The sequence below is a fragment of the Nannospalax galili genome, unplaced genomic scaffold (genome assembly GCF_000622305.1).
Source record: "Nannospalax galili isolate Female #2095 unplaced genomic scaffold, S.galili_v1.0 scaffold342, whole genome shotgun sequence".
NCBI lineage: Eukaryota > Metazoa > Chordata > Mammalia > Rodentia > Spalacidae > Nannospalax > Nannospalax galili.
The window spans coordinates 1,131,515-1,155,565 of NW_008349359.1; the positions used below are offsets into that span (position 1 = coordinate 1,131,515).

General features: G+C 42.7%; 2 protein-coding genes across 2 annotated transcripts in view; one reads left to right on the top strand and one right to left on the bottom strand.

Moving 5' to 3' along the window:
* Window positions 1-2,455: 2,455 nt before the first annotated feature.
* Window positions 2,456-3,233, bottom strand: LOC108491482 (60S ribosomal protein L17-like). The gene is made up of 2 exons (XM_017801585.2): window positions 3,085-3,233; window positions 2,456-2,849 (listed from the first exon to the last, which is right to left on the bottom strand). The coding sequence occupies exons 1-2, from the start codon at window positions 3,222-3,224 to the stop codon at window positions 2,456-2,458; spliced, it is 534 nt and encodes a 177-aa protein (XP_017657074.1). The 5' UTR covers window positions 3,225-3,233.
* A 6,130-nt stretch (window positions 3,234-9,363) lies between these two features.
* The window catches only part of Rtf1 (RTF1 homolog, Paf1/RNA polymerase II complex component), a 58,458-nt gene continuing 43,770 nt past the window's right edge, over window positions 9,364-24,051 (top strand). The window contains exons 1-2 of the mRNA XM_008846796.3: window positions 9,364-9,576; window positions 22,155-22,265. Coding sequence (XP_008845018.1) covers window positions 9,379-9,576; window positions 22,155-22,265 — 309 coding nt within the window. The 5' untranslated portion in view covers window positions 9,364-9,378. The remainder of the gene's footprint in view (window positions 9,577-22,154; window positions 22,266-24,051) is intronic.

Here is a 24,051-nt window from a genome sequence, read left to right on the forward strand (position 1 = left end):
AAATCACATTCGATGTGTGGTGGCTGGTCACTCAGGAAGTTAAATATCTCTACATGTATATTTTTACATTCAAATGACAGTATTACTGAAAATTCTCTTTTTTTAGAGGAACGAAGATGTCAGATAAAATGGTAGAATATTTTATTACAAATATTCTTAGAAGATTCACGTTCCTTCATGTGCTGCCTCTATCACTCAAATTCTAGAAATGTAGCATTTTCAGAGTGCCAGAACATGTGCACAAAGAACATGTCTTTTTGTCCTGGAACTCACTATGTAGACCAGGCTGGTCTTGAACTCACAAAGATCTGCCTGCCTCTGCCTCCCAAGTGCTGGGATTAAGACATGCACCACCACGCTTGGCAAGAACACATTTTATAATGGATATTCTACAGGTTTTTTTTGTGTGTATGAACATTGGGAAGAATTTAATGTTAACATTTTCTGATTTTATAATTTTAAAATCTTGTTTAACAGGACTTTAATGTATTATCAAGATACAGTTTTTATTTCATTGCAAAATTGTTTATAAAAATTCTTGAAATTTTTGGATCTTTTTCAGTACCACAGCATTTTTTTTTTTTTTTTGGTCTTTGAGAAAGGGTCTCCTCGTAGCCCCAGCTGTCCTGGAACTCACTATGTAGACCATGGTGGCCTGGAACTCACAAAGATCCACCTGCCTCTGCCTCCCAAGAACTGGGATTAAAGGCGTGCACCACCATGCCCGGCTAGTACCACAGCATTTATAGTGTTCCTTTTTAATATATTAAATACATAAAAAAACTTTTCTTCAATTTAAGTCACTGCTAAATTGAGTTCATCATCCACAAGTGACTCTAATCCTAAATAATATATCCCTGTCTTTGCTGCTTTCTGAAGTGCACAAATTCATCAACTTTGAGTTCAGGGGATTTTGTTTGTTATTGGATATGCTAGGCTAGCACTCTATCACTGAACTATATACTCAGCCATTTTCCACATTTTATTATTTTGGTGTGTATGCATAGGCCAGAGGTCAATGCCAGATGTCTTCTTCTATCACTCTTAACCTTATTTTTTGAGACAGAGTCTCACTGAACACATTTAATATAAACTGGATGGCCAGGGAGCCCCTTGGATCTGTTTCTGCTCCCTAGCACTGGGGTTATAGACACTGGCACTGAGCCCAGCTTTTATGTGGATGCTAGGGATCTAAACTCAGGTCCTCATGCTAGCGAAGCAAGCACATGATCCACTGAGTCATCGCCCAGCCCTTATTTTGATTTTATTTTATTTTTTTGTTGTTTGTTTTTTGAGACATGGTCTCCCTGTAGCCCCAGCTAGCCTAGAATTATTTAGACCAAGCTGGCCTTGAACTCACAGAGATCCAATTGCATCTGCCTCCTGAGTGCTTGGATTAAAGGCATGTGCCACCACCCCTGGCACACAAATTTTGGATGAATACAGAGATACATATCTCAGTTCAGGAAGGACTTGCTCCCCAGATGATGTCATTTAGCTCTCAGATACTTCAAGGTCTTGTTAAGCTTCAGAAGCGACTCCCTTGCCCAAAGTTATATGCTGCCCAGATGTCCCAAATCTAATGCCTGAGGGATGGCAATAAAGGCCTAGCTACTTTCATCCAATATGAGACAACAGTGATGGTCTATTTTAGTTTCACATTGCCTGTGTGATGGATTGACAGGTCCACACTGCAGCTCAATTTCTACTACTTTCTCTCCCTTTCATAGTTGTCAGTCTCAAGGGCACTCTCTAATAAACATCTTGCATGATAATCGCCATCTGAGCCTGCTTCTTGGCGAACCCAATGAGCAACAGTTGCTAGGTGTGGTCTGAGAAAACAGGCAATGAAAGGGTGCTAGTTTATTACCATCTAATGAAACCATGCTACTTCATTACCATCCAACTGTTCAATGAAGACCTGACACAAGGCGACGGTGAAATGCTTTAATACTTCATTGTTAATGAATAGGGATAGTATGCTGTTAGAAGAAAATGTACTAATTGGTAGGCTCTATTAGACACTGGGGGAAAAAAACTACGGGGGCTATAGTGAAAGGATAGTGGAGTTGGGTGGTTATTACTGAAAGTCAAGAATGAAAGTCAGAGGGGCTCATTTATAGCATACAAAGAGGCTTTTCAATGCCTATCATTTCAATACACAGGGCAAGGAAAGCTGAGGGCCGAGGTAATCATCGAAGTAACCTGGCCTCCACAAAGGTTACATTTGCCCTAAGCAAGGCAAATCAGTTTTAGCTCAGGCTAGGCCTTCTCTGGGAGAGAATGGGACCATGACATGTAGGATGGAAGTATTTGGTAATGCTCTTGAAGAATTCCTGAACCCTCTAAACCTTCACACACAGCCTAACACCCATTATTCCCTTTCTTTCCTTTTTTTTTTTTTTTTTTACTTTTATCTGCTTTTATTTTATGCTCAATTTATTCCCATGCCATTTTATTTCTTCAGTTTCTTCTGGGATGTCTTTTTCTTTTGTGCAACTTCCTCTTCAGGCTTAGGAACAATTTGTTCCTTTTCAGTGAGGATCATTTCAATATGGCAGGGAGAGCTCATGTATGGGTTAATTTGACCATGAGCTCTGTAAGTTCTGTGGTGCATCTTGGGCAATTTGTTCACTTCGATATGCTCAATGACCAGAGCATCTACATCTAAACCCTTAAGTTCTGCATTACTTTCTGCATTTTTAAGCACGTGCACCAAAAACTCAGCATTCTTTTTGGGCCACCGACCTTGTGTCCAGCCCCACTGTTTGGCCTGGGCACACCTACCAACTCCACCGTTGTAACGCCGGAATGGCACATACAGCTTCTTTAAAGTGACATCTTTCAGGGCTGGAGAGATGGCTCAGCAGTTAAGAACATTGGCTGTTCTTGCAGAAGACCTGTGTTCGAATCCCAGCACCTACATGGCAGCTAACAATTGTCCATAACTCCAGTTCCAGGGACTCTGACAGCCTCTTCTGTCCTCCACAGGCATTGTATGACACGGGTGCACTTACCTACATGCAGGCAATACACACATACACATAAAAATAATAAAATATTAAAAAAGTGACATCTTTCAGGTACTTGGTGGCTTTTTGGATATGCATAACCTTGATGGCCTGGGCAGTTTCACATGTGTTCTTAAAGTGAACACAAAGATTGGAACCTCTTGATTTGCATGATTTTGTAGGGTTTTCTGGGTCAAGAGAGTAGCGAACCATTTTCACAGGTCACCTCGGCCACTTACAGGAAGAGTCCCTCTTTTCTTTTTTTTCTTCCAATAGTGGAAATTGAGCAAAGAGTCTTTTACATGCTAGGGAAGCTCTCTACCACTGAGTCATATCCCCAGCCCTCAACCCCCTCACCTTTTTTTTATAGCTAGTACAGAGGCCTTGTCGCTTCCAGGATTGCATGTACTATCTCCACCCCTCAGAATTTGCCATTCCTCTCTCCTGGCCACTACGCTTAAAAACAGAGTTAAGCATGGTATTGTGGCACGTGCCTATAATTCTAGTACAGGCTAAGGCAGGAAGTTACTCAGAGTTAAATGTCAGCTTTGGCTACATAGCTACTGCCAGACCAGACAGTACCACATAACAAGACTCTGTCTCAAAAAAAAAAAAAAAATCAATGAAACAAAAACTAGAATTAAGTTGTTATATAACCCACTGTGAGACCTATCAAACCTGGAAAGGATTACACCCAAAAGGTCTGCAAGAATTAGCAGGATCTGGGAAGAGTATCAGAGGACTGCATTGAGGGTACTTGATTAAGATGAACAAATTGTAGGATTATATAAGGATAGTGTATTGGCTGGGGAGCTCTCTCCTGAGATAAAATATTTATCACCCTACCAAGGATCCCAATATTTGCAGATTTGCTACTATACTGGCTCTTAAAAGCATGGAAGGGTTGGTGAGATGACTCAGCCAGTAAAGGTGCCTGCCAGCAAGCTTGAGGTCCTCACAGAATTCCTGGAAAGTTATCCTCTGATTCACACACACACACTCACACGCACACACTAAATTAAAAAAATTTTATTTTTGAGACAGGGTCTCCCTGTAGCCCCAACTGGCCTGGAACTCACTATGTAGACTAGTCTGGCCTCCATCTCATAGAAATCTGCCTCCCCAGTGCTGGGACTACAGGTGTTTGCCACCATACCCAGAACAACTATGTACTTTTTAAAAGGCCAGAACTGTCGAGAGAGGGGGGGGGAGGAGAGAGAGAAACAGATTAAAGAGCTCAGAGAAATGTGCATGTGGAGTGGATATTAGTAAAAGATATAAGGAAGAAAATCGATCAAATGATCACATTCCACAGACACACTTAGAAGATGTACCACTTACCAAAGCTTAGGGAAAATGTGTTTGTACAAGGTATACTCGCATCACTACAGGTTTAGAGGTGTTTCTATTATGTGGGTCAGGACTAACTGTAGGAGAGGCTCCTACAAAACTAGGGTCACAAATGCAATAGAGTGACTGTGCCTTGAAACAAGCATTGAGGTGGAAGCACTTATTGCCAGAAGCTGCAATTATTACAATGCATAGGAAGGATAGAGAGACAGCCAAGGGAAGCCTGACCATAGACAACTATGCAGGTAGTTGATAGGACAAATTCAGCAGCAAAGAAGATGGGCATTCAATGATGTTCTTCCTCAACTTACCACCAGAAGAAATCAAGGATAAGTGATAGAAGATTTTGGCCCCTCAGTTTTTTTTTTTTTTTAAAGATGTAGTTGTAAGAAAAGGGCTGAGAATGTAGCTCAGTTGGAAGAGTGGTTGTCTAGCATGCACCAAGCCCTGGGTTTAGTCTCTAGCACTGGGAGTGGTGACACATCCCAGCTCAAGATTATAGGTAGGACAATCAGAAACTCAAGGTCATCCTTAGCTACAAAACCAGTTTAAGATCAGCCCTGGGATATATGAGACCTTGTCTTGAAAAAACAAGAGTGGGGGGCTGGAGAGATGGCTCGGCAGTTAAGAATACTGACTGTTTTTGCAGAAGACCCAGGTTCGAATCCCAGCATCCACACAGCACTTAACAACTGTCCATAACTCCAGTTCCAGGAGATCCAACAGCCTCTTCTGTCCTCCACAAGCACTGCATGACACAGGTGCACTTACCTACATGCAGGCAATACACGCATACACATAAAATAAAAATATTTAAAAATAAAAAACCAAAAGGAATTGAATACAAACTTTTTGGTTAAGAGCCCATAGTTTGTCATTTTCTAATTTTTTTTTAGCTTTTTCCTAAAATATAATTTATTCATTTATTTTTTGGTCTTTTTGACACAGGGTCTCCCTTGTAGCCCCAGCTGTCCTGGACTCACCATGGAGACCAGGCTGGCCTCGAACTCAAGAGATCTGCCTGCCTCTGCCTCCTGAGTGCTGGGATTAAAGGTCGAAACCACCACGCCTAGCAAACTCTAAAATATAATTTCTTGTTTTTTATTTTTACTTTCTCAAACAATATACAGTAATAATTTTCTATCTTGTTTTTAAAAATATCTTATTTTGGGGATGTAGAGATAGCTCAGTTGTTAAGAACACTGGCTGTTCTTGCAGAACACCCGGGTTTGAAGCCCAGCACCCACATGGCAGCTAACAACTGTCTGTAACTCCAGTCCCAGGGGATCCGACAGCCTCTTCTGTCCTCCAAGGGCATTGCATGACACGGGTGCACTTATCTACATGCAGACAATACATACATATACATAAATATTTTTTTAATCTTATTTTTTTTATGTGTATGAGTGTATTGCCTGTATGTGTTTAAGTGCACCTGTATCATGCCTGAGGAGGTCAGAAGAAGGCGTCCCTTGGAACTGGAGTTACAGTTGGTTGTTGGTGCTAAGAATCAAACTTAGGTCCTCTGCAAGAGCAGCCAGTGCTCCTAACCACTAAGCCATCTCTCCAGCCCTAATTTTCTATTTTGTAATCCAAGCACTCAAGAGCAGGTAGTTCAAGCCAGACTGGACTACATGAAACCCTGTCTCAAAACACCCTTTCCAAAAAACAAACAAAAAAAAGGCTTTTGTTTGATCCCTTGCAGCTTACAGAGAGAGAGAGAGAGAGAGAGAGAGAGAGAGAGAGAGAGAGAGCAGGAGAAGAGAGGAGAGAGGGAGAAAGAGACAGAGACAGAGACAGAGACAGAAGGAGAGAGATGCAGACAGAGAGGAGAGAGGGAGAGGAGCACACTTCTTTTGTCCTCTGGCTTGTAATCTTGCATAAAAATGGGTTCTCACAGTATTTTTGTTTTTCTAGATATGGTCTCCCTACATAGCTCTCTTTTGAAATTCATGATGTAGACCAGGCTGCCTCGAATGTACAGAGATCCACCTACTTCTGCCTCCTGGGTGCTGGGTTATAGGCATAAACCACTATACTTAGCTATTTATTTTTAACTAAAAATATTTGAGTGTTTTGCCTGCATATATGTAAGTGCACCATGCAAACCCACAGAGGCCAGAAGAGGGTGTTGGATCTCCTGGAACTAGAGTTACAGATGGTTACCCTCCACTGGGATGCTGGGAACCGAATCTGGGTCCTCTGAAGAGCTGCGAGAGCCAGCAGCTAAGATGGCTCAGCAGGTAAAGGTGCTGTCTACCAAGCCTGAGTTCCATCACCAGGTCCCACAAGGTGAAAAGAGAATCAACTCTGGCAAGTTGTCCTCTAACTTCCACATGTGCCAAGGCGCGAGCGCGCGCGCGCGCGCGCGCGCGCACACACACACACACACACACACACACAAATTAAAAGCCTTGAGAGGGAACTGACACTGATTCTAGCCACTCCAACAGCTAAAACAAATCCTGAGTTCATCACTCTCGAGTCCAGCCTTGGTAGACGAAAGAAAAATGAGGAGGAACCCAATAGAGAGATGATTTTGAAAGCTCTTGTCAAGAAATCCCAATGGACTCTGATATGAACATTTGAAATTTGCCCTGTTCTGACTTTTCTCTGGTTCCTTGTCTAGAACTTGTAATGCTAACTACTCTGGCCTTTACTTCTCCTTCACATCCCCTATTCACCAATCAAGGACATTCTTTTCTCCCTACAGATAAGAGTTATGCAATTTGGGAATCTTTTAGATAGACCCACTGAAGGGCATCCCTGTTCAGCATGGAAGAAGCCAGAGTGGTCTGCATCCCGATTCCCTATCGGCATTTTGGGTAACCTCTTCAGAGGATGGTGTGATAAGAATAGGAAGTAGGAATTGGCTAGGCAGTTGGGTAAAAAGACCCCAAAGAAAAGTAGCCAGTTTCTTGGCTAAAAGTCAAAATATTTTGGGGCCTCTTAGCAACATACTCTGTTCTAAAGGCCAAATGTCAAAATGATTGGGCTACTGCATCCTTCCTGGTGGTGTCTCTCAGCTCATCCCCACACCCTTGATACCTGCTGTTTCCCCACAATGGAATTTCAGTTCCCTAAACTCAATTTTATTATCTCTGGACCTTTGCCTATGGTTGTTGCTTGGAACCATATCTAGTATTTGGGAGCTTTTATCTAATCCCTAAAAGATTTTAGGGTTACCTCTGGGGGCGGGGAAATGAGAGTAGCAAAAAGCCCCATTTAAAAAAAAAAAAAAAGTACAAGAAGTTGACAGAAAAAAGTCATGGGGAGATATGGGAGGAGTTGGAGGGGAAGGAGTGGGCATGGATTTGATCAAAACACCTTATAAGCATGTATGAAATTCTAAATAAATTTGAAAAAAATATATTTTTTTTTTAAAAGAGCAGCAAGTGCCAGGCATGGTGGGGCACTCCATCCCAGCACTGGAGAGGTAGAGGCAGGTGGATTTCTGTGAGTTCAAGGCCAGCCTGGTCTTCATACCTAGTTCCAGGCCAGCTGAAGCTACAGGGAGACCCTGCCTTCAAACCAGTAATAGTAATAAATAAATAAACATAAAAGAGCAGCAAATGCTCTCAATAGCTAAGCCATCTCTCCAGCTCCTGTTGTTGGTTTTAATACAGGGAACTGAACATACTCTAACGCTGTTACACCCCCAGCCCTTTATAATTTTTTTTTTTAAGAGACAAGGTCTTAGTAAGTTGCTCTGGATGACTTTGCTCACTATGTAGACCTAGGCAGGACTTGAATTTGTTTGTGGGCTTCCTGCCTTAACCTCCTCTCCTAAGTAGCTGGATTAGTATCTGTGATGTGTACTGTTTGTAGAGAAATAAAACTTGTAGAGGAAAAGTGGACTAGAAAGCTAGAGAGCAGAAATTTTACACCCTGCTTAAAGATTTGAATCCCCAAATTCACTACAGAATGAATGCACTAATGGGCTCTAAAAAGATTTGAAAACAGTTTCAAATTATGTTTATTATCTCTAACTTATACTACAAATCCTACTAAAAATTCATTATTCATTTCTGATGTTGAACTTTTTAGCAGATGACTTCAAATTCAACAGACATAAAACTTATTTCCTACATCTCTCCAAACTTTCTTCTCCCGTTTTGTTTTTTAATCTTTGTTTTGTTTGGTTTTTGGAGACAGGGTCTCCGGGTACCCAGTAGTCCCAGCTTGCCTAAACAGGCTATGTAGCCAGACCGGCCTCGCTCTCACAGAAATCTGCTTGCCTCTGGGATTTAAGGCGTGTGCCACCACACTTGTATTTTCTTATGGTAAGGGTTCACTTGCCTACAGCTTCCTAAACCAGAATCTGGGACCTTTCTCCAGTCAACTAACCTCAAATCCTAAAACTTCGACCTTGCAAATAACCAGAATCCATCCACTTCCCTCCATTTCCACTGCATGTTTCAGTGCTGAAGACACCATCGTCCCCTAACCAAGAAGATAGGCGACAACCCAAGCGGGCTTGAAACTCGTAAATATATCTGATTGGGCTATCGCATCCTTCCCGGCTGCGTCTCTCAGCTCATCCCACACCCTCGGCACCTGCTGTTTCCCCATAACGGGATTTCAGTTCCCTGAACTCAACTTTATTATCTCTGGACCTTTGCCTACAGTTGTTGCTTGGAACCCTCTTCCCCACTCTTCCGGTCCAGGCCAGGTAGGCAGGTTCCAAGCCTCAACCCGTGCCTTAGCACGGACTATCTTCCGCCGGGGATGGCCCCTAAGGCGCCTTACAAGGCTGGAGACGTGGGAGCTTCTTCAGAGGGAACCCAGGCCTGCGGCTCCAACCACGGACATGTAGGGACCCCTGGGAGTCTCGCAACCACACAGTCAAGGCTTCCGACACAACAGCCGAAGGGACGCCCCAGACTCAGCCCGGAACCTGGAGGCACGAGGCCCTGCCCCTCGCGCTGCGTCCGGGGTGAGGTGGGGCGGGGAGCCAGGCTCCGGCGAACGGCGTGCGCCAAGCGGGGGGCGGGGCCAGGGGCGGAGCGGAGCGCGCATGCGCGGTCGCCTTTGTGTGGGTCGAGCGGCGGCTGCGGCGGCGGTGGCGGCGGTCCCACTGGCAGGCGGGCAAGAGAGGCGTCCGGGCGACGTCCGGCGTGGGAGCCGGGGGACCACCATGGTCAAGAAACGGAAAGGCCGCGTGGTGATCGACTCGGATACGGAGGACAGCGGCAGCGACGAGAACCTGGATCAGGTGAGGGCAGGCCGCGGAGGCGCGGGCCGGCAGAGCTGGAGGGCTGAATCCCGGTCACGGGAACCGGGAGTTGGCCGCGCTCGGAGCCACCTGGCCCGAGCGCCTGGCTCACCTGGTGTCCTGACCGCGGCTGCAGCCCCCTTCCTGACCTTTCTGCGGTGCCCGGGGCCCTCTGAGTCCGGCCCGGGCCTGGAGATGGAGCTCCGAGGACTTGGCGCCTTGGGCGGGGAGGCGGGGCAGGGATCCGGCTGATGGGCCTCCAGCTTTGGGGTACTGAAGGGGGCTGCAGTGTGCTGGGGCCGGATCGGGGCGTCAGACTGCAGGACAGGCGATCCAGGCCTGGAGAGATAGGAAGTATCGCCCGCCAACCCCCGAGGCTGGGAGATTTTTGGAGGCGGTGCAAGGGTGAGTGTGGGGCGGTGGGAGGGAGGGTCTAGAAGGTATGGACTCAGGAAGATGAAGTTTTTCAGACAAGGAATATGAAGATAGGAGGAACACTAATCAATGTCCGGAGAGCTTCTGCGGTGCTTGAGGAGGAAGACTTAGCTGTGGACACGAGTCTCTTTGGAGACAAGGGTCGTTTGTGGTTGAGATTTGTTCCCATTTGGATGTCAGACTGAGGAAAACACCCTTGGGAGAAGAGAGAGCACATGCTGAAAGTTATGAACTGTAGGACAGCATGGAGAGCTTGTGGCCCAGGCTCTTAGCCCTTGTCATGCAGCCACCCAGAATTCTTTTTTACTTGAAGATTGGACAGGAAGTATTGAAAGTAGCTTTTGGGCTTAGTGTTTTAGAGTAACTGAATTGTTCCTGTACTCTAGAAAGTAACTGTAGGGAGGAAGCTGCTCTTTGTAGCAATACTTTAATATCAGGATATACAAAAATGGTTTTTCTCCATGTTTCATGAATAATATAAAGGAACAGTTATATACAAGAAACAGTTTTATAAATTGAGTAGAGAGATTACTAAACATGGAATCTGAAAAACTGAATCTAGACTGGGTTTATGTTCTTTTCTAGCCACGTATCTTTGTTTTTCATTGTAAAATCTAGATACCACATCAGCCTTGTGTATTTAATTGGGCAATAGCATGGACCAAATGTTTGTAATAATGTTGGTGCAAACATTTGCAAACTTCGAAGTTTTTGTGTGAAAGCCTCCTTGGATGGGAGTCCTTAGTAGTAGGCCAGAGCTCTCAGGACTAATTAGGGCTTGAAAAGAGAGGACATTTAAGAGGGAATGACTGGTAAGGTTTTAAAGAAAAAAAAAACCCTTTTTTGTCTTTTTTTAAGATTTATTTATTTATTTATTTATTTTTGGTCTTTTTGAGACAGGGTCTCCCTGTAGCCCCAGCTGTCCTTGAACTCACTATGTAGATGGCCTCACAGAGATTCGTTTGCCTCTGCCTCCCAAGTGCTGGGATTAAAGGTGTGTGCCACCACACCCGGCTAGATTTATTTTTATTTTTATTTTTTTATTTTTAATTTTTTTTGGTCTTTTTGAGACAGGGTCTCCCTGTAGCCCCAGCTGTCCTGGATTCTCTATGGAGACCAGGCTGGCCTTGAACTCACAGAGATCTACCTGCCTCTGCCTCCCGGGTGCTGAGATTAAAGGCGTGCGCCACCACATCCGGCCTATTTTTATTATTTTAAATTATATGTAGATGCATGTCTGATTGTGGGTATGTACACATGGGTGCAGATGCATACAGAGGCCAGCGGGTGTTGGATTTTCTGAGACTGGAGTTACAAGTGGTTGTGAGCCACCCAGTGTGGGTACTGGGAACTAAACTTGTGTCCTCTAAAAGAGCAGCAAGTGTTCTAACTACTGAGCCATCTCTCCAGGCTCCCAGCCCTACCCCCTCCCCCATTTTTTTTTCTATTGAGACAGAATCTCATACTAACCTAGTCTGACTATAACATAGGCTGGCCTTGAACTCATTCTGTACCCCCACGCTGGCATTGAACCTAAGCCAATCCTTCTGCCTTGACTTCTTGACTTCTGGGATTTTAGGCATGAGCCACTACAACTAACTTAGAAAAGAAGACTTTTAAAAATAGTTGTAGAGAAATGGGAAATTAATAGGGCCTGCGTAGGACTCTCCAAGGATAGAAACCTTATTTAAGAATAGGTGTTGAGGGGCTGGAGAGATGGCTCAGTGGTTAAGAGCACTGACTGCTCTTGTAGAGGACCCGGATTCGATTCCCAGCACCTACATGGCAGCTAACAATGGTCCATAACTCCAGTTCAAGGGGATCCAACACCTTCTGACCTTTGCAGGCATTGATTGCACTTACACATATGCAGGTAATACACTCATACACATAAAATAATAGAATATTTAAAAAAATAAAGAATAGGAATTGAGTGAATAAATTGAAGGTGTTCTCATTGAAAGGCTCCTAAAATATACCAAAAAATGTATTTTTGACTGTAAAAATTTCACTGATAAGACATTTAGACTGGTAGGAAGATTACCTTGTTTTCTGATATTTAGAGTGTAGATGCTTCAGGTAACATCAGCCACTATTTACATTGTACCTGTAGTAAACTAGATACCTTAAGTACTCTATTTACATGGTCATATTTTCAAATCATGGTGAAGTTGAACTTATTTTTCCCATTTACATATAAGGAAAATGAGATTGAAGAAGTAACTCACACAACTGGTAAGTACTAGAATTGGAATTTAATGCAAATATACACATATACTATTTCTACTAATAGCAAGTTTTCAGTTTTTCATGTTGCAAAATGAGAATGCTGTGGATTTTTTAAATTTATCTATTTGTTTTGGTTTTGTTTTGTTGAGATAGGATCTTGCTGTGTAGTCAATGCTGGGCTTGAACTTGCAGTCCTTCTGCCTCAGTCTCCAGAGTGCTGGGATCATAGGCATGAGCCACCACACCCAGCTTGGGAATGAATAATATTTCATGACCAATTTCCATGTTGCTAGAATTCATGTGAATGAAGTACAGTAAATAAAGGAAATTAGAAAATCAACTAAAAATATTATTTAGGGGGCTGGGTCAAGCCCTCTCAACATTTGTTCTAAAGAGAATGAACTAAACTGCAAATTATTCTGCCCTTAATGATTTTCCTCAGAATTCCCTTCAGGTACTTGTTGACATTGTTATCAGATGGGAACTAGATCAAAAGTCCCTTTCCTTCTACATCCTAACAGGGGCACCAATGCCTTCTGTTTTTCTGTTCAGCACTGTGCTGGGCTCTTAGAGGAATCAAAGAGAAAGATCTTTGTCTTCTAGATGTTTCTACCAGAGGTCTTTAGCAGAAATTTATAGTCAGTCTGATTTTAGGATCATAAGACACAAAACACAACCAGAGCATCCTGGACCTTTCTTAACCAAGTTGTCTTGTTGGGCTGCTCCAGCCAATGCTGAGTGTTCATTGGAGGCTTAACATTGGACTTGCTGTTTAGTGTATAATCCTTGTGAAAGAGCAAACCATGGCAGTCTCCAAGTGTCTAATAGGTGAGTGGTGCTCAGTTAGTAAGGAGGTTTTTGTCCCTGAGTTTTCAAGGTGGGAACCTAAATCATTATGTCAGAATTAACTGTAGTATCTCCAGCTTAGTCCTTACTGAAGGTGAGATGAGAACGTTCTCTGGCTGGTTTTCCTGGTGGCTGGGAGAAGGATCCCTGTGACAAAAGTCACATGGGTTAAGTATTTAAAATGTAGTTTGGTATGAAACTCAACACTATGTATAATGTGTATATACCAACTTGAAAAGGGTCACATAATAAAGTAAAGTAAAATAGGTTGGGAGTTTGAGGGACAGCTCCTACCTCAGGGCTACTAAATCAGACCCTCAGAGAATAGAACCTTGGATTCTGTATTTGTAACAGGTACAAACCAGATAATTATGATTTATGTTCATGATTGAGACCACCGCTTGTGTGTAAGTTCTTTTTTGGTAAGGCACTATGAGTAGTCAAGGACAGCATACTACCACAAGAGCAGGACAAGGATATAAAAAATGACAAAGCTGGGGCTGGAGAGATGATTTGGTGGTTAAGAGCATTGACTGCTCTTGCAGAAGACCTGGGTTTGAATCTCAGCACCCACATGGTGGCTAGCAACTGTCTGTAACTCCAGTTCCAGGGGGGGTCCTATGCCCTCTTCTGACCTCCTTGGGCATTGTATAACATAGGTGTACTTACATATATGCGGGCAATACACTCATACACATAAAATAATTTAAAAAATGGCAAAGCTGCTAGCTTGATTCAATCTCTGAAATGATTTAAATTGATGAGGTGTTTGTTTGTTTTTTCCTTGCCGCTACTGGGATTGAACCCAGGACCTCATATATGCTAAGTACATACTTTGTCACTGAGCTGTATACCCAGCCATTTGTCAAGCTTTTTATTGAGACTTCCCTTCCCTCCCTCCCTTTGAATGATACTGTGTGTGTGTGTTGTGGGGGCATATGTGGAGATCAAGGGCTAACTTAGGAAGTGGTTCTCTCTTTCCATGGTCTGGGTTCTGGGGATCTGGGGCTCAAACTCAGGTTATTAGGCTTGGTGGCAAGGGCACTTAACTGCTGATCCATATCTTGCTTGTCAAAACCCATTTTAGGCATAGGTTCTCTTGGTGTATTTATTGTTCCCTCAAGGGTAAAGATTGTTATCTGTGAGCATATGTGTTGGATACTCAGAGTCATTTTCTTAAAATTGTGCTGCAGGTTATGAAGGAACGGCAGATACATTGAGCTTATGCCCGGGCACTGTACTAGCCTGATGGCCCTGTGCTAGCCTGGTAGCACCATGGTAGCCTGATGAGAATGGCATTTAAACTGAGACCTGGAACAGGCGGTAAGGAAAAGGAGATTAGGAAATGGACGAGTAAAGCGGGGAGCATTGTGTGTTCCTTTTTTAAAAAATTTTATTATTTTTATTTTATGTGTATATGTGTATTGCCTGCATGTAGGTAAGTGTACCCATGTTGTACAATGCCCAATGAGGACAAGAGACTGTCAGATCCCCTGGAACTGGAGTGACAGACAGTTGTTAGCTGCCATGTGGGTGCTGGGATTCGAACTTGGGTCTTCTGCAAGAAGAGTCAGTGTTCCTAACCACTGAGCCATCTCTCCATCCCCGTGTGTTTCTCTTTTGAGGGACCAGCATGTACAAAAGAAATGAGACAGGAAAGACTGAGTACCCTCATGAAATGGAAAGAAGCCCAGAATGAATCTCCATTGAAACTGCAAGGGTAGATTCCCTTTGTGCCTAGTTTTGTTTTTTGAGACAGGATCCCATTATGTAGTACAGACTGGTCTAGTCTCCATAGCCAGTTCCAGGCCAGCTGGGGCTATAGGGAGGTTCTGTCTCAAAAAAACAAACAAAAACCAACTGAATCAATCAATAAATAAACAAAAATGAAATTGAATTGGATAGAAAACATAAAGTATGTTGTACATAGTAAAGATAAGTATTATTTCAAAAATTTTGTGTTTCATGTAGCTGTATAATTGGCCATTAGGTATAACTTACCTTACTGTGAGTTGGGGTTACAAAGAAATCTTAAGCTAGATGTAGTAGTGCATGCCTGTGGTTCTATCTACTCTCAGCTGAAGTAGCAGGATCACAGTCTGACCTACATAGTGAGACTGTCTCAAGAAAACCAAAAACTGAAAGGAAAAAAAGGGCCTATGGACACAGCTAAGAGCTTAGTAGTAGATCACTTCTCTTTTTTTTTTTTTTTTTTTTTTTTTTTTTTACCTCCCTGTAGTCCCGGCTGTCCTGGAACTCACTGTGTAGACCAGGCTGGCCTTGAACTCACAGAGACCCACCTGCCTCTGCCTCCCAAGTGCTGGGATTAAAGGCGTGTGACACCAAGGGCAGCCCTGTAGATCACTTCTTTAGCATGTGTGAGGCCTTGGGTTTCCCCAGTGCTAGAGGGAAAATGAAAAGGGAAAGGGAAGGGAAGGGAAAGATAAAGGGAGATCTTTAAAGCCAGGACAGTAGTTTGTGCCTATAGCCCCAGCTGCTTGGGAGGCTGAGGTGAGAGGATCAGTTGACTCCAAGAGTTCCAGATATGGGCAACATAGCAGGGTCCCCATTTCAAAAACAACATAGGGGGAAAAATGGAAAAAGAATCAGCCAGTATCAGGGCCATGTTGGCAGTGTTAAGGATTTTGGCCTTTATTCTGGAGCAAATAATTACAGGTTTTGTTTGTTTGTTTGTTTGTTTTTTGGTCTTTTTGAGGCAGGGTCTCCCTGTAGCCCTTGCTAGCCTGGAACTCACTATGTAGAACAGGCTGCCCTTGAACTCACAGAGATCCACCTGCTTCTGCCTCCTGAGTGCTGGGATTAAAGGCATACACCACCACGCCCAGCTCATTACAGATTTTTAAGATGGAGTAGTTAATTCAGAATTGCTCCTCTGCTCTCCCTTACAAGATGGGTCTCCTTATGTTGTCCAAGTTGACGTCAAACTCCTGGGCTCAAGTCATACTCCTTCCTCAGCTTCCCAAACAGCTGGGACTACAGACACAATGCACTGTGCCTAGCTGTTCAAATTTGCTTTTTAAAAAATTTTTAATTTTTATGTGTATGAGTTGTATTGCGTGCATGTGTGTAAGTGCACCTGTGTCGTGTAGTGCCCATGGAGGTCAGAAGATTGTGTTGAATCCTCTGGATCTCCTGGAACTGGAGTTACAGGCAGTTCTTAGCTGACATGTGGGTGCTGGGAATTGATCCCAGGTCCTTTGCAAGAGCAGTCAGTGCTCTTAACCACTGAGCCATCTCTCCAGCCTTCAGCTTTGCCTTTAAAATATATTTAGAAGTTTAAAAATATAAAATATATTTAGAAGTTTAAAAATTTTTAGTATTTTAATTTTATGTGTATGGGTGTATTGCCTGCATGTGTGTAAGAGCACCCATGTCATGCAATGCCCATGGAGGTCAGAAGAGGGCATTAGATCCCCTGAAACTGGAGTCACAGATGGTTGTTTAGCCACCATGTGGGTGCTGGGACTGGAACCTGGGTCCTCTGCAAGAGCAGCCAGTGTTCTTAATCACTGAACCATCTCTCCAGCCCCCGAATTTGCCTTTTTAAAAGATCATGTAGGTTGTTTTGTGGGGTATAACATGGAGGAGTCCAGGTGAGACACAGTGGAGAACATGTTTCCTAGAGTAGAAGCTCCAGGAGGTCAAAGGTATTGTTCACTGCAGTATCCCTGACACCTAGAACACCTTGTTGATGCTTATTGAATGAAGTGCCACTTGGATTGCTGTGGTAGTTACAGAGATGACAAGCAGCAGAATCCACTTGATGTATTCAGGATATAGAACTGAGAGAACTTAAAGAGTGATTGAGTGTTGAGGTAAGAAGAGGAGGTAGCACTGGGCATTGTGGTATACATGCCTGTAATCTCAGCTCTCTGGGGAAGGAGGAGCTTGAGTTTGAAGCTAGCCTGGGCTACATAGTGAGACCTTGTCTCAAAAAAACAAAGAGCACGCTGACTAAATGGTTCAGCAGGTAAAAGCACCTGCTACCAAGCCTAAAGACCTCAGTTTGAGCCCTGGGACCCACATGGTAGAAGGAGATAACTGACTCCTGAAGGTTGTTCTCTGACTTTGAAACACATGCCATGGCATGTGATCCCATACACACGAATAAATGTAATAAAAATGTTTTATGGGGGTGGGAGAGCTGGGTTAGTGGTTAAAAGCACTGGCTGTTCTTGCATAGGACCCAGATTCACTTCCCAGCACCCACATGGCTGCTAATGACCATGATAGCTACAGTTCCAGGGAATCCAATATCCCGCCCTCCAAGCACATTGCATGACATGGGTGTACTTACATACATGCAGTCAGTACACTCATACATGTAGAATAATAATTTCTTTTTTTCTATTTTTGTCTTTTTGAGACAGGGTCTCCCTGTAGCTCCAGCTGGCCTGGAACTCATAGACCAGGATAGCCTCAAACTCACCTAAGATCCACCTGCCTCTGCCTCCCGACTGCTAGGATTAAAGGTGTGCACCACCACACCTGGCAAAATATTTAAAATGTTTTATAAAAATCTGTGGGGCTAGAGAGATGACTCAGTGGTTAAGAGCGCTTGCTGCTTTTTCAGAGAACCTGAGTTCCATTCCAGCTCCCATATGGCATCTCACAGTTGCCTGTAACTCCAGCCAGGCCCACCTCAAACTCACAAATATCTGCCTGCCTCTGCCTCCCAAGTGCTGGGATTAAAGGCGTGCGCCACCATGCCTGGCAATAAAACTCAGGTTGTCAGACTTGATGACAAGCACCTTTACCTTGGTGAGCCATCTTTCTAGCCCTGTATACCTCCAACTCTTGAGGAAGGTTTTTGTATGTTTTGATTTGTTTCATTTTATAATTATTAAAAATAGTACATATGGGGTTGGGGAATTAGCTCAGTGATAGAGTCCTGAGTCTGGTCTTCAGTTCTAGAGGGGGACAGAAACAAATGACAGAATCAGAAAATAGTGTTTGTTGAAATAGTTCTAATATACAAATACCTCCCTTTTCCATAAGCATACATACTCATAGTGGCTTCCTTGTAACTCTTTTGTGTTTGCTTGCTTGCTTTTTGAGGCAAGGTCTCACTCTAGCCCAGACTGACCTTGAACTCATTCTGTATAGCCTCAAAATCAATAGCAGTCCTCCTACCTCGGCTTCCCAGGTGCTGAGATTACAGAACTAAGTCATTACACTCAGCTTTGTTTTATTTTGTTTTCAGAAAGAATCTCACTTGCTATGTAGCCCAGGCTGGCTTTGAGCTTAGAGTCTTCCATCCAAGTGTTGAGATTATAGATGTGCTTTACCATACCTCACTTTCCCTTCCTTCTTAATAAATAACCAGTGTCTACTGTTTGAATCACGTTCCTCTGCAGAATTATTGTGGATTATTATTCTTTTCTTAGTACCTCTCGAGTCCTCCAAGTCCTCTTCATCCCTGCAGCTGCTTACTTTGTCAGGCCACTATCTACTCTGCCTACACTGTAGTGTGATCCTCTGACTGGCTCCTATGCCCTTCTCTGGCCCCTCTAGTCCCAAGTACTCTTTTGATAATCTTCCGTGGCTAAAGTTGCCTCTCTGCTTAAACCAGTTGATGGTTTCCCACTGCCTTCCAACAAAATTCCTACTCCTGACTGCTTTGCAAACCTGTGATTGATTTTTCATTTATTTGTATGAGTGTTTTACCCACATGTATGTAAATGCACCCATGTGTGCAATGCCTTTGGAGGCCACAAAAGGGCACTCAATCCCCTGGAACTGGAATTATGGATGGTTATTAGCTGCTGTGTGGGTGCTAGGGTCTGAACCTGGGTCTTCTGCAAGAGCATCCAGTGCTTTTAACCCCTGAGCCATCTCTCCAGCCCTGATATAGTTTCTTCTTATCTGACCCACCTCATTTCATTCTTCTCCTTGCTTTCTAAGCATCAGTTACAGTTTCTCTTTGAGTTCTTTCACAAAGCCACACTGTTATTGGCTTCAGGGTCTCAGCTGTCCCAGAGGTCACTGTCCAGAGCCCATATACCCTTCTTTCCTCTCTGGAAGTTTCTAATGTCAGCATCTCCTACTCTACCTGCTACAGACAGGCCCATGGTTCTCTTGATTAATTTCCTTCTTAGCACTTGGCATTGTCTGTTCTTGATTCTCTATTTTCTTGGCTGTCTCCTGCTTTTGAGGTCCAGGACTTAATGTGTCTTTTCTCTGTTACTATCTACCCAGTACTTGGAACATAATGAGTACTGGTAGCAAGATGAGCATCCATTCCAGTTTTCAGTGCTAAACCCAGGATAGTCCTGGGAAAACTGGGATGTTTGGTCCTAACTGGTAGACATTATGTTTGTAGAGTTAAGTGAAAATAACTTAGCATGCTAGTTATAAAGTCTCATGAATTTTATATGTGTGAGCTTTTATTCTCTCTGATTTTTGTTTTATTAAATAATAGGAATTATACATAAGACTTTGTACATGTGAGACAAATGCTGTACTACTGAGCTATATATAGTTCCAACCCTTTTTTCTATGTTTTATTTATTTATTTGTTTATTTTTATGTGTATGTATGTAATGCCTACATGTGTGTTAAGTGTACCTGAGTTGTGCAGTGCCCAAAGAGGTCAGAAGAGGGTGTCAGATTCCCCTAGAACTGGAGTTATAGACAGTCATTAGCCATCATGTGGGTGTTGGGAATCGAACCCAGGTCCTCTGCAAGAGCAGCCAGTGCTCTTAACCACAGAACCATCTCTCTGGTCCCTCTGTTTTATTTTGAGAAAGGGTCTTACCAAATTTCTTAGACAGGCCTTGAACGCTCTCTGTAGTTCAGGAAGTCCTTGAATTTAAAATCCTGTCACAACCTCCCCAGTGCCTGGGATTAGAGGCATATGCTGCTAGTCCCACCTCTTTATTTTGGGTTATAGTTTAGGCTCTCCAGTTTAAATGGTGGGTTTTTAGCAGTGCTAATGAAACTACTGTGGAAGCTAGGTAGGGCTTCTCCACGTGCATCTGTAGTAGTTTAAGCACATCTTTGGTTCAGCTTGAATTTGATGTCATGGTTGTACCCTACACTACATTCTCCTAATGAAATATCAAGATAATAGTGAAGGTTTTCACGTGGATCAGATGAAGTACAGGGGTGGTAGTGATTGATTTGGGCAGTTTTAGAATGTATGTATTTGCCAAACCCATAGAAGAGTTTAAAAAAAAAATACACTCTATGTAAATAATACCTTGGGTTTTTTAAAAACTGCAAGTGTAAATATTGGTGTACTGCACATTTGGTCAATGGGAGTTACTGTTCTGGTGTGAAGGAAGAATGTTCGTATGATTTACAGCCTTTTCAGGAAGCTGGTGTGCTAGTCCTTCAATAAAATGAGAAGGGTAACAGCTCATGGCGGCTTATGAAGAAGAAAGCGTGCCAGCTGTTTAATCTGAGAAGGTCATTTGCTTATTCTGGCCAAGGAAGGAGGGTACTCCTAAAATAGAAAGAGACTGGCAGAAGAAAACAGACAGTTGGTAGCAGTCTATTATTTTAAGTCTGTCTTGGCATTTCACTTCTCATTGCATAGCATCACCATCATCAAGGAGTACTACCACCAGTATTGATTAGCGGTACCTTCTGTTTTTTGGCACAAGAGGAAATGTTTTAGACTAGTAAATCATGACTAAATTAGGAGCCAGGATTCTGCTGCCTGAGTTCAAATCCTGGTTCTCTCATGTATGGGCTGTGTTACTAGGTTAAGTTACACAGCTTGAGAAAATTATTTAACCTCTCTTCTTCCACATGCTGCTGTAAAAAATTATTATGTGTATGTATGATGCTTGTTTGGGAACACATGTTCCATGATACACATGTAGAAGTCAGAAGACAACTTTGTGGAGTCTGTTCTCTCCTTCCACCTTTACTTTGTTCTCTCCTTCCACCTTTACATGGGTTCTGGGGACAACTCATGTTGTCAGGCTTGTACAGCAAGCACTGAGCCATTTCACCAGCTCTCCAGATGGCTTCTTGATCCTTATTTATTTATTTATTTATTTATTTACTATTTTATTTATTATATTTATTTTTATGTATATGAATATGTTGCCTGCATGTATGTGAGTGCACCAGTGTCATGCAATGCTGTGGAGGGCTTTGGATTCCCCTGGAACTGAAATTAAGGATGGTTCGTAGCCACCATGTGGGTGCTGGGAATCGAACCTGGGTCCTCTGCAAGAGCACTCAGTGCTCTTAACCATCTGAGCCATCTCTCCAGCCCCAGCTTCTTGATCTTTAAATGGGGATGATAACAATGCTTATTGTGAATTTGTGAAGCATAAATGTCAAATACTCAGAAAAGTTCCGGACACCCAGCCAGAACAGCCTGATTGTCAGCTGGTGGTATTATTGCATAGAGCAGAGCAAGTGACCCTCTGTTTGTGTTTGAGTAACTGAAGTATGGGAGAAGTAATGGAAAAGAACCATGTGACAGGACAGATCTTTACCCTTTGATCTCATTTAAATCACCAAGATAGTCTGGGATGGAAATGTTGGGATTGTCAAACTAGGATTCTGGTCAGGACATTTTATATTTAAATGTAGACTCTGGATTATACGTCAGAAATATACCTCCTTTTTTTCTGGTTTAAGTATTCAAAATTAGAATGACCTCAGAAACTTACAGTTTGTAAGCTTATTAGAATAGCTTCAAATGCTAATTTTACTATTAAATACAGTAAAAGATCCTTAGAGTATTGACTGTATGCCATTTAAAGATGAGCAAATTACCTTGAAGCATAGCTCTTATCATTCCATACTAATGATCAATACTTCCATAGAGATATCAGTGACAATTTGAAGGTAGCTTTCAGTTCCAGTTCCTATTTATTTTATTTCCCCTGAAGGAGTGGACAGATTTTTGAAGCTAATTTTTGCACCTGTGAATACTGGTATTCTGTCTTCTCTTCATGTATTAAGTCCTATCATTATGTACTTCAGATGGGAGCACGGGCATGTAGAAGAGATCCAGGAGGGTGGGCATTTTGTTATTCTTTCTCTTTTGAGTAAAACTGATGTGACTATTTCTGCCCAATTAGGAGCTCTTGTCCCTGGCAAAGCGGAAGCGCAGTGACTCTGAGGAGAAGGAGCCTCCTATGAGTCAGCCTGCAGCCTCGTCAGACTCAGAGACGTCGGACAGTGATGATGAGGTGGGTGTGGAAAGGCTGAGCCTGTGAGACTGACAAATATTTGGTGAGGATCCCTGACCTGGTGATGCCTGGGAATGTCATTTTCTTAAACCAAGACCTACAGCCTAAGATCTACAGTAACTTGGTAGATGTAAGCAAAGCATTCAAATTGTTCCTTGCACTGCTAGTTATATGGTGGCCATTTTTTTATCTGTTTCATGTGTTTGAGTGTTATTGCTTGCATGTATGTAAGTGCACCTGTGTCATGCAATGCCTGAAGAAGACAGAAGAGGGCATAGGATCCCCTTGGAGTTACAGACAGTTGTTTGCCACCATGTAAGTGCTGAGATTCAAACCTGGGTCTTCTGCAAGAGCATCCAGTGCTCTTAACTGCAAGGCCATCTCTCCAGCCCCTTAATTACCCTTAAAATTTTTTTCATCTTTTAAATCCTGCTTTCGTATTAGAAAAGAAATTCTGAGTCAGGCAGTGTGGTACATGCCTTGTTACCGCAACACTCAGGAAGCTGAAACAGGAGGATCAAGAGTTCAAAGCTAGCTTAAAGTTACACAGCAAGACCCGGTCTTAAAAAATTTATTTATTTATTTATTTGCTTTATTTATTTATTGCTTTATTTTTTGGTCTTTTTGAGACAGGGTCTCCCTGTAGCCCCAGCTGGCCTGGAACTCACTATGTAGACCAGGCTGGCCTTGAACTCACAGAGATCTACCTGCCTCTGCCTCTCGAGTGCTGGGATTAAAGGCGTGCACCACCACACCTGACGTTAAGAAAAAAATTTAAATGCCACATTTATTTTACTGGGTAATACTTTAGTGAGACACAAAGCTTTCTTTGGGAAGATTGATTTAACATCCCTCACAATGATAGCATTAACTTCAAAGGAGGAAAATCCCCAGCTCTTCATTGTCTAAATCAAGCCCAACAACAAAAGCAAAGCCCTGAAAGACTGAGAACCTGGATGGAAGATAGGGGTAAATGTTCTCATTTGATTTCAAGAGCTTTTCCCCATAGTAACTTCCTAGAGACAGATTGATACTGCCTTTCTGTTCAGTCTCTCACCCTAAAGTCTAGCAAAATACTTTGAATAGTAAATTTTAAAATGTTTATGTAATAAAATGAAGTTTAACATTCAAACAGTATTTATCAGCCCCCAGCATATGTAAATTGGGAATACTTGTACTCTGATGGACTGTAGTAATACTCTCTTAGTCTTAAATAATTTAATAGACCTAAAGTTGCTTTCCACAGCAAGTAGTGAATGTTCTTGTTCCAATGGAAGAACTATAATTTGCCTCAATAAAATTGCTTAATTTATTATAAAATCAACTAATTTGATTTTTCATTTAGTTTTCTGGTTTTTAAGTGCATAGATAATACAGGAAGATCTTCGTTATTATTTGTTTGTTTGTTTTGAGGTAGCATCTCACTTCTGTGTGTCTGACTGGCCAGGAGCTCACTATATAGCCCAGGCTGGCCTCAAACTCAACACAATCCTCCTGTTTTAGCCTCCCAAGTGCTGAGATTCTAGTTATAGGTGTGAGCCACTGTGCTTGGCTGACAATACAAAAAATTCTTGAAGTAATTCTTTCTCCCAGTATTTTTAGAATCTTTCACTTTTCACGTTCAGACATTAAGTGCTGTAACTTCTTCGTCTTCTATAGTCTATGAAGTTTGAATTTCAGTTGTATGTGGACTACACTGTTTTGTGTTTGTGGTCTTTTGTCCTTAGGATATTAACAGTAGCCTTTCTTGAAGCTGGCATTGTGTACATTCCTATTGTTGGATCAG

Bases quoted from the DNA above. Each gene is read 5' to 3' on its own strand.
- LOC108491482 (XM_017801585.2), bottom strand. From the start codon at position 3,224: ATGGTTCGCTACTCTCTTGACCCAGAAAACCCTACAAAATCATGCAAA. The intron at 2,850-3,084 runs CCTGAAAGATGT...CATCTCTCCAGC, and splicing joins ATCCAAAAAGCCACCAAGTA to CCTGAAAGATGTCACTTTAA.